The sequence below is a fragment of the Lygodium microphyllum genome, chromosome 19 (genome assembly GCF_053477565.2).
Source record: "Lygodium microphyllum isolate KBCC chromosome 19, Lygodium_microphyllum_v1.1.10, whole genome shotgun sequence".
NCBI classification, from domain to species: Eukaryota; Viridiplantae; Streptophyta; class Polypodiopsida; order Schizaeales; family Lygodiaceae; genus Lygodium; species Lygodium microphyllum.
Genome location: NC_141153.1, coordinates 69,848,301 through 69,857,363, shown reverse-complemented (window position 1 = coordinate 69,857,363; position 9,063 = coordinate 69,848,301). Strand labels below are relative to the sequence as shown.

The 9,063-nt window shown below is 40.3% G+C and overlaps 1 protein-coding gene across 2 annotated transcripts; it reads right to left on the bottom strand.

Moving 5' to 3' along the window:
• Window positions 1–6,669, bottom strand: LOC148020001 (putative protein S-acyltransferase 22). Of its 2 annotated transcripts, none has more exons than XM_087700247.1 (10): window positions 6,330–6,660; window positions 5,872–6,081; window positions 5,456–5,569; window positions 4,587–4,919; window positions 4,428–4,496; window positions 4,211–4,282; window positions 2,131–2,259; window positions 1,978–2,058; window positions 1,736–1,867; window positions 1–1,617 (listed from the first exon to the last, which is right to left on the bottom strand). In XM_087700247.1, the coding sequence occupies exons 2-10, from the start codon at window positions 5,911–5,913 to the stop codon at window positions 1,057–1,059; spliced, it is 1,533 nt and encodes a 510-aa protein (XP_087556373.1). In that variant the 5' UTR covers window positions 5,914–6,081; window positions 6,330–6,660; the 3' UTR covers window positions 1–1,056. The 2 variants fall into 2 exon arrangements, with proteins under 2 accessions (XP_087556373.1, XP_087556374.1); XM_087700248.1 differs by having other exon boundaries at window positions 1,348–1,613; window positions 6,330–6,669.
• Between the last annotated feature and the right edge of the window lie 2,394 nt (window positions 6,670–9,063).

Below are 9,063 nucleotides of genomic sequence, written 5' to 3'. Positions count from 1 at the left end.
AAGATAAGAAATGATCAAAAGTCAGAGAACACCCTACACTGTACTGCATGTAGCCAAGAATAACCATCAGTATCACATACTACATATCAGAGTAACAATGTACATCAATCTGGAGGGCAAAGTGACATTGCGTATGGGCTCCATGAACCAAGGGCCTCTGTCAAAATCTCCACACAAACAGGGGCCAAGTAGAATTTCCTTGTACTGGAGATTTTGACCTACCATAAGGCATGTATCACAGCCATTAGGAAAGCATACATAAAATATAGAACTAAGGCGTCTCCAATCAAAAAAGCACTACTGCTGCAAGAAACCACCTTTTATTTCACCTCTTTTCATGCACACATTTTTTTGCGGAATGCTTCTTGCATTCAAAACTGACAGATAGATGCCTCGTACCGTTGTAGAACTGCTCATAGTCTTGAAGAGAAAGTAAGGTAACATTTGAGCATACAATGGAGAAGATCAGTCTGGTGAAAAATCAAATGGTTTCATGCAGTGTAGATAGTCCTCACAAATGCACACACGGGTGATACTTCTCAATTCTTTGTTAATCATCAAGGGAAACTCGTATGTAGCCCATCATGAGGTGATAATGCAGCAAGATCATGGAAGACAAACTTAAACTGCTGTAAGCCCTACTCACAAGTCTGCGGTTCCTCATTTAAGTTGTACCTTTTGCGGTGTGTTTTCTGTCAGTGTCATGCTGACAAGTTTCATTACTTGCATTTCAAAATGAGCTACAGCCTTTTGACAAGGTAAGATGTTTATTCATACCCCAAAAACTGCTTAGTTACTTGCTCGTACAAAAGGTACTCAAGGGAAAGCTCTTCACATGAGGGTTCCCACATAAGCCACAAACCTCCAATAATAGTTTTTCCAGTGGCATGCATTTTATTCTGCGTGTCAAACTTTCATCTGGTAAAATATTCCAGTAAGTTTCCAACATAATTACAAAAGTGATCTGCTTTCCATATGCATGCTGAGTTTCTTAGTCATCAGTCACGTATTTACTTGAAGGATGATTGATTGCTTTACCTTGGGAGACCAGTAAGGTCAAGACTCAGTAAGGAGGGTAGAGGCAGAAAATGCATGGCTAGATTTAAATACGTTTATGGCTTCTCTCTGCAAAGGGTTCAGTGTGTTCTCGTTCTCTACACGTTGGCTTGTATTGCCGTACTCATTATCACTGCTATCAAGAGAATCAATGGACAGCTTACTGTGTTGCCAAGAGCTTAACACCAGACTTTGATCCACACAGTGGAGTTTGGGGTCAGCTAATTTCCTGCTTGCACCTCTGCCTCCTAGAGAAGCAAGGAAGTCTCCATTGATACTTCTACTGCTATCTGAGTTGCTATCTACGTCTGGTACTATTAATTTCTCAGAGTTGGCACCGACTGGTTGTAAGGTTGATCCTTTGCTCCTGGCTAGCGTAGCTGAGCGTAATATGTCCTCTGTCTTGAGAGATGCCAGAGTCCACGGATTGATCTTTACTGAAATATTCTTTCTATTGATTTTGTCACTAAATGCTTTACAATGAGCACTTCGCTCAAATTGCTGAGTTGAAACTGAGCTTTCAGGTTGGCAACGCCCTCTTTCAGGTTGGCAACGCCCTGTCTGCCAAAATAGAGAGTTGACATATTTAGCATTTTATGTTATCCCTAGCCAGACATGCAACCAAAATTGTTTTCTACTTCGTATCATCTGGAATATTCTAGGTGGGTAGCCTTACTACCTTACTATTCGTCAGTGCCTCAATGTCAGATACAGTGTTTGGTGGAAGAGTATCAGACATCTGAGCAAGCTCAGCCTCAAATTTGGATTCTTGCTCTCTCATTGCAATAATGTAATCGTATGTGCTAATACCCTGCCAAAAAGAGACCACACCTAAAAGTAAGTATTCGACAAAATTTCCCCGAGAGAAAGGGAAGAGCACACAAAGGCATACATTAAAAGAAACAAAGGGAAATGACTTGCCTTCTTTATTAGGAGGATATGAAAACAGGAAAGCTGACCTAAAAGGTAAGTAGCAGCCATACCCAGCAAAGTGGAAAGCGCCTGCAAAGGTTTATGTGATTATAGAGCAAAAAACAACTTATGTAATGTTTGTTAAATGTGGTGTGCACTTACCACTACCGCACTGTAAGCAATGGAGGAAAAACTTTTGCCCAATTTCAAAGCAATGATGCTCTCAAACTGTCTGTGATTTTTGAAGAACCTCACTAAGATCCAAAGTCCACATGACCATTGAAAAATGAGCTGTCTTGTCAAATCAAAAGAGGGGGCTTTCATCAGTGAAAATAGCTGACACATAGAAATCAATTGATAAGAACACAACTAACTCTCACGGATTCCAAGTATGATTAAATTAAAAAGCACCTTTGGTTCATAGATAAAACTGCCATACAACTTCAATTGATATCTCATTTCACTTTGATCCACATGTTCCTGTGCAAATACATCTTCTGTGCCTAATCAATAAGGCCAACATTTCCTGTTGTTTTGTCACACATCTATGCCATCTTGTTTTTAAAAGACCAAAGGCCAAGGAGAACTAACTTGCAAATTAACCACAGTAAAATTAGTCAATCCAACAGAGATTTCTCCTAACAAGGGACTCTGAGATTGAATCTGTCTAACAAAGGTCCCAGGCTGACCAAGAAGGTTAGAAATGCAACTGGATATCATCAGTTTGCACTGCTCATAGTCCCGTTGCACATAACGCAGAAACTAGGCATAAGTCAAATAACCCTTAAGTGCACACTGGTGCTGTAGCACCTCATACAGCTCACTAGCTGTTCCAGGCTTGATAATGGGTATGTATCTCGCTGAACTTAGGCTGCTAATAAGCTAGCTGCCATCTACAAAACTCTAGCATTATACATGTTGCATCCCAATGGATAATCCAAAGTCCTCACAGAAAGTATAATAAACTTTAAGCTAGATAAGGCCTGCTGTCTTCTTTGTCAGGTGCATGTGTATGACACTCTATGGCATATCACAATCAATTGATGCCCAATCTATTCTTTGGCAACTTGCTGGATGAAACCATGCCTGTTAGAGACACCAATTTCATCATAATCTTGAGCAGAACTGTTCCAAGTCTACATGAGAAGTTTTAACTCTAGAAGTCTACTTCATGCAAGAGAACTAGGTTTAGCATTGAGAAAAAACAAATCTCCATGCAACCATCATCTCCTTGTGCAATGCATACAGCTTAGTACATCTCAAAACATCCCTCGCTTGATTTGTCTTTACTAAAGTGATGTGATGAGACTTGCCTTGCCCCTACAGCAATGTTTATAGGCTTTTCTTTTTAAAGCCAATGCTCATACCTGAGTAATATGCAAGAAGTGCGACTAGAGCTCATGCTTTAGTGAATCTGTCTACATCACTGATTCAGGAATCTAAGGGTGACTTCAGACCCAGGCACAGACTTTGGGAAGAAATTCAATTTACGAAACTTGATGTGACATCATGTCATTGGCAGATGTCTGGTACAAGCCTTCAATTTCTGACCCAATGATTGTGAAAAGTATGCAGACATGCTCTATGTACTTTAAAGGATTTTCTTATGCACTTCAAGGATCAAACACACACAAGGGATCAGCCACTTCTGTGAGCACACACAGTCACCAGATCACTTTTTAAGCTGTCTGTTTGTCATGATTATTGACACTGCAATTTTTCTGGCACCTATGCAGATGAAGCATCCATCCAGCTTGTCTCAAACCAACCTTAAGCAGGAGGTTGAAGCAACTCAACTTGTTTATTGCTACAAGGAAGACCAGAAATAATATGCAACAAGAGAAATCTAAAGCAATATTGCTCCCACCCACCCAAAAAAAAAAAAAAAAAAGGAACTGAGTCCTAAAAGACTTTAAACTAATGACTAAGATTCTTTCAGACAGACAGACAATGTCTCAGTCAAGCATAGGCATAGGTGCTTGGGAGGTTGGAACCACTAAGCTAGTTTATGCCAACAAGGACCATAGATAATGAGTTAAAAGAAGAAGTCCACACCAATATTGCTCCATACAATGTGTTCCAACCACTTCAAAAGACTTCCAGACTCATGACTGGAATTCTTTTGGACTGAATGATGACATCTCAAACCATAATAGCCATAGGTGCTAGCCAGTTACATGAATTTTTCTTTCAGGTTATCAGCAAGCAACAAAAAGGACCCTCAATGATGTAATCCCATTACCATGAGAATTCCTGAGACCAAAAGAAGAAAGAATCCCTTGTAGTTCTTTTTTCCAACGCAATTGTTCAGCCACTGCAAGATTTGCACCAAGAGGTTCATGAGGCAGTGCATAAGTCTGCAACATGATCAAATTCATTTATGGTAGTCAACTCAAATCTGAAGAAACAAACTAATTCAAATGTTGAACCTGCAACATAAATCAGAGGTAGAAACTCACTCGGCAATGATGATCGAATCCGTTCACACATTTATCGCAAACGCGACAGTGTTTACTGCTCTTATAAATCTGGAGTAATGACCTCAAACATCAGATCCCGTATTTCAAAAGTAATTTGGATGCAAATTCATGCTGTTCACAAGGGAATGGGATTCTTGCCTCAACTTTACACACACTGCAGTACAGCATGCCATCTTCTGATTCAGCCATATTGCTGCTTGACTCACATTCACATGGCTGACTGGGACAATCTAAACTTGAAATCCAAGCAAAGCTTCTGGACAGTTGCCAACGGGATGGAAAATGTCTGCCCATCTGAAGCTCAGGAGGGGATAAAGCTTCCTTTCCAACCACTCGGGAAGTTGCCCCTGGAAGGCCACTTTGCTTGCCACTGCTGCAAGACAACAAACTCTTCTTTCCGGAGCTATGCACCTGCACATCTGCTGGATCCGTTGCCACACAACCAACATAAAGCACAAATACAAACGAGACCTGCAAAGCAACGAAAGCTATGAGTGTAGAGCCTTTCACTGACCTCCACAAGTACAAGCTCAAGACTCCAGAGACATTATAACTGCAAAGACAATAATTCCTTGTCAATGGTTAAAAATATGCACAGATGTTTCTATAACGGGAAACTGGTCCAGTTGGCCAGGGAGTAAATACTCAAAGTTTCAGCTTGCATTATTGAAGATTCCAAGATGTATGATTAGTGGTCATTCAAATATGCCTTGTCAGACAACATAAAGACAGCCAATCACCAACCCCAAGGTTTCAAAAGCACCTCTGCAAAATAGGCAACCTGTTACTCTCAATGGCTGCCCTTAAAGATAGACCCCTATATCCACAATATCAAAATAATTGGTCTGATTGCCATACCTGCCTATCAATCATTGACTAACACATAACACTGTTCACTGAACTTAATAGATAAGATCAAGTTGGTGGCTGATCCATTGCAAAAAGGTGTTAAAACACAGCTAAGAACTTAAGAAATGGTGTTTTGTTTGTTGTGTTCTTGACAATACCGTAAGTGAGTAGGATGCCGTCACAAGAAGCTTCAGGATGCTGGAGCCCAGGAACGGTATGATGAAAATGTAGAAAGCAAACACCAATGCCAAAAATACAGCAATCGCAAATATCTGAAATGGCATGTGACAATCAATAGTTAGCTTGCAATACCTGACATGACAATCCACTCAAGTTTCAAGTCACAACATAAGTTGTTGAAGCTTGGCTGAATTATTGATCAGGCATCGGGCAGAATCTCTACAAGTGATTATTTGGCAAAACTGGTGGGGTATCAAGAATGTTTAATGTGGGACCACTTTGTCAAGGAGCATCATCTGCACCAGTACTGACTAAACCACCCAGCCCTTGCACATTATCATTGTAGCGTGCCCTAACACAATCATATGAGTTATCAATGAGGTGTTCAATGAACCTGAAGGGGATGATAAGGGAGTTCCCAGCCATGACGTCGCATTGTGCAGGGTCCAGTGCCAGTCTAGCTCCTCTTTTGAAAGTGCAAACTACATGTAGGAGCAGAGCAAGTATCAAATTACTAATCCCTGTAGCAAACTGTGGCACAGCGGATCCTCTTCGATGGTGCAGTAGGTGCTGCAATCTTGAGGCATGATAATAATAGGGCTCCCTGGAATACAAGGAGAGGCACTATCAAAAATCTCAAATAAAAAGCAGTGCGAAAATTACATTTCCACCTGATAAAAGAGCTCTATCGTGAGAGCAGAAAATGGCAGCCTAAGATATGTGTCTAAGCTAATGCTGTACGATTCACATAGATAGAGAGCCATGGCAGCCTAAGATAATATTCAAGTGGGAAAATACTCCAATTCTTTGCAGTTGACATAAGCGGAGAGCTAAAGGAAGGGCAGGACTTACAATAACAGTAGAAAAGGGGGGCGCTGTAGCGGCAGAGGCATGTCGGAACGGGCTAAAGCCAAAGCTATCCTTGATTGTGCGCGTCCTTTGAGAAATTCCCTGTCGAGATCCGGCGATGGCAGGCGCACCCTTCCCGAGAAGAAGAGGAGGAGGAAGAAGATGGCACTCGAGTCTCTGATGAACAACACGAGAGAGAGAGAGAGAGGGAGGGAGAGAGAGAGTCCTAACGAGTCCTGTGGGTCTGCTCTATCATCTCCATGGCCGTACGCCTTGGCAACTTACTAGCGGGACACCTAAACTTATTGTAATACTTTAGTCCTTTAGTAAGGGTCTTTCTTTTGTTGTTTTGGGGTAAAGTCTTTGGTTCCTTGGTGAGGTTTTTCTTACAACACTTATATCATCCACCAGAGACATGAATCCCACCGGGGAGCAAGACAAAGTGAAGCACGGTTAGCTGAAAAGGTGGGCAAAGTGCTATTCACATTCCCCCATTGGCTTGAGGTGGGCAAAGTGCTATTCACATTCCCCCATTGGCAAGCCCCAGTAAGAAATGATGTGTCCTTGCTATGAGCCATTGATAAGGACAAAGTTCAATATGTAGATACCCATGTCCCTATATTGGAGAGCTTTATCATTATTTCAAGGTGCAAACATCTAGAAAGGATCTTGGACAAACATGGTCTCAAGAGCACCAAAAACATATGGTCTTAACACTAAAAATGTGAAAGAAGTTGCTGTTGAGGATGAGGGACGATAGACAACAAACATTAGCAAATTATAAAAAGGGCATCACCTAAGGAAAATTAAGAGTCCAACCACTAGCTATGTCAATGCAACTCAAATAAGAACTTCTCAAGCACTGTGGCCATCCCTAAGGAAAGTTGCTCAACAAAGTTGTTGCAGATGGTCATTGGCCTTACTAGAGTCGCGAAAGAAAATTGATTTATTACTCCTACTTAAAATTCCAATCACCAACCCCAAAATGTTGCCACAACTACTTAGATAAGGTATGATGATATTTGAGTTATGGAGTGGGTTGGTAAAGGTATATAAACTCTAATGCCACTACTTAACTTCAAAGTTGGATTGCATAAAATTAGTGTCGATTGTATTAAGGGCATGGATGCCGACAACAAGAGGATCTTGTTTTGAAGCTAGCTTTATAATAAGAGTTTCAATCAGTTGTGTTTCTGCAATAGCATAAGATACTTACGAGAAGTGACTCTAGTTTCTCTCAACATACTACAAGAGACCTTATAAGGGGATGTTCGACATGCCTCAATGTAGTTAGTGCCTTGAGATAACATTGAAATTCTTGTCTCTTGATGGGAGACTCATATTGTTATCCATAGACTAGAGGAAAGGAGGGTATCATTCTTAAAATGCTTATGGCTCCAATTGTTAGGTTGGCAAAAGCCTATTGTGGAATGCTTTAGGAAGCCTCTAGTTAGACAAAGAATGTTGCAAGGGATTTTAACAAGAGTGATAACCAAGAGAATACTCATCTCTTGAATCTTTAAGTCATATCAATGAACTTGAGTCTTGGAGAGCCAAAGACCATTTGGATTTGCATGAATTATGGGACTTGATAATTAGAAGCTCTCAAAAGTTTTCTAGAAATTGTCTATAGAGTCCTCCTAACTAGGTGGCGCTTAAATGGGGCCTTAATTGTCTCAACAATCCTTCTTACAAGATGGGCCTTACCTAGGGAAAAGTTGATAACCTATGGTAAGTCAATGGGGTATTAACGAGACAATTTCTCAAGACAGTGAAATTTTCCTTTGAGGAGATTTCTACTTTTAGATTTCTCTTCCTCCAACTTCATCAACATTTAGAGGCTAGAAGATTTACATGTGGTGCAATAATAGGATTATGACATTTGGATTTCTAATTCAAAGTTTCTACTTTAAGCTTTATGCCCCTTCTTCTAAATTAGATGCTAAACTATTTTCACCTATGGACAAGGTGATCACTAAAAAGTAAAATAAAAGGTTGACTTCTCCTCTCAATCTAGGTACGAATTGCAAGCAATTGTAAAAAAGGTTATGAAAAACAAATTCCTCAATTATGGTTTCATGTAAGGGAATGGAGATGATCCTTGGTTGTGATTCCCATTTCAACTTTTGATATAGAAATTCCAAACCTCTCTCTCTCTCTCTCTCTCTCTCTCTCTCTCTCTCTCTCTCTCTCTCTCTCTCTCTCTCTCTCTCTCTCTCTCTCTCTCTCTCTCTCTCTCTCTCTCTCTCTCTCTCTCTCTCTCTCTCTCTCTCTCTCTCTCTCTCTCTCTCTCTCTCTCTCTCTCTCTCTCTCTCTCATCGATTGTTATCTAGGAGACCTTCCTAAATAATTACGTTATTTTTGTTACTATAAGAACATGGTCTTTGGTTCTATGCTATCCAATGTATATCATGAGATATTTTGCACTATCATCATTTGGTATTCTTTATTTATGTTGCTTCTATTGTTTTTTCATTCAAAAGGGTTTTTTTTTATTGTCACATTTTTACCACTAGTGACCAAAAAAGTACTTTCATCAATTTCCAACTTAGAGTACTTTTCATGAAGCTCCAACTTAGAATGAGAGCTTTCTCTTCTTTTGCTCTCTGAAAATCATGGGAGTTTCACAGCCTTTTTTGGGATTCACATGTCTCTCTGATCCAAAAAGCATGTCTCATGAAAGAAAAGTGAAAGGCTATCATCTGTCACAACAACAAACTTTGGGAATTACCCTGTT

What these genes read in the sequence shown, in the direction of transcription:
- LOC148020001 (XM_087700247.1), bottom strand. Translation starts at nt 5,913, where the DNA reads ATGCGACGTCATGGCTGGGAACTCCCTTATCATCCCCTTCAG. An exon ending in TCCCTTATCATCCCCTTCAG is followed by an intron (nt 5,570 to 5,871) that starts GTTCATTGAACA and finishes ATGCCATTTCAG; the next exon opens with ATATTTGCGATTGCTGTATT. An exon ending in TGGTCTCAGGAATTCTCATG is followed by an intron (nt 2,260 to 4,210) that starts GTAATGGGATTA and finishes TTGACAAGACAG; the next exon opens with CTCATTTTTCAATGGTCATG.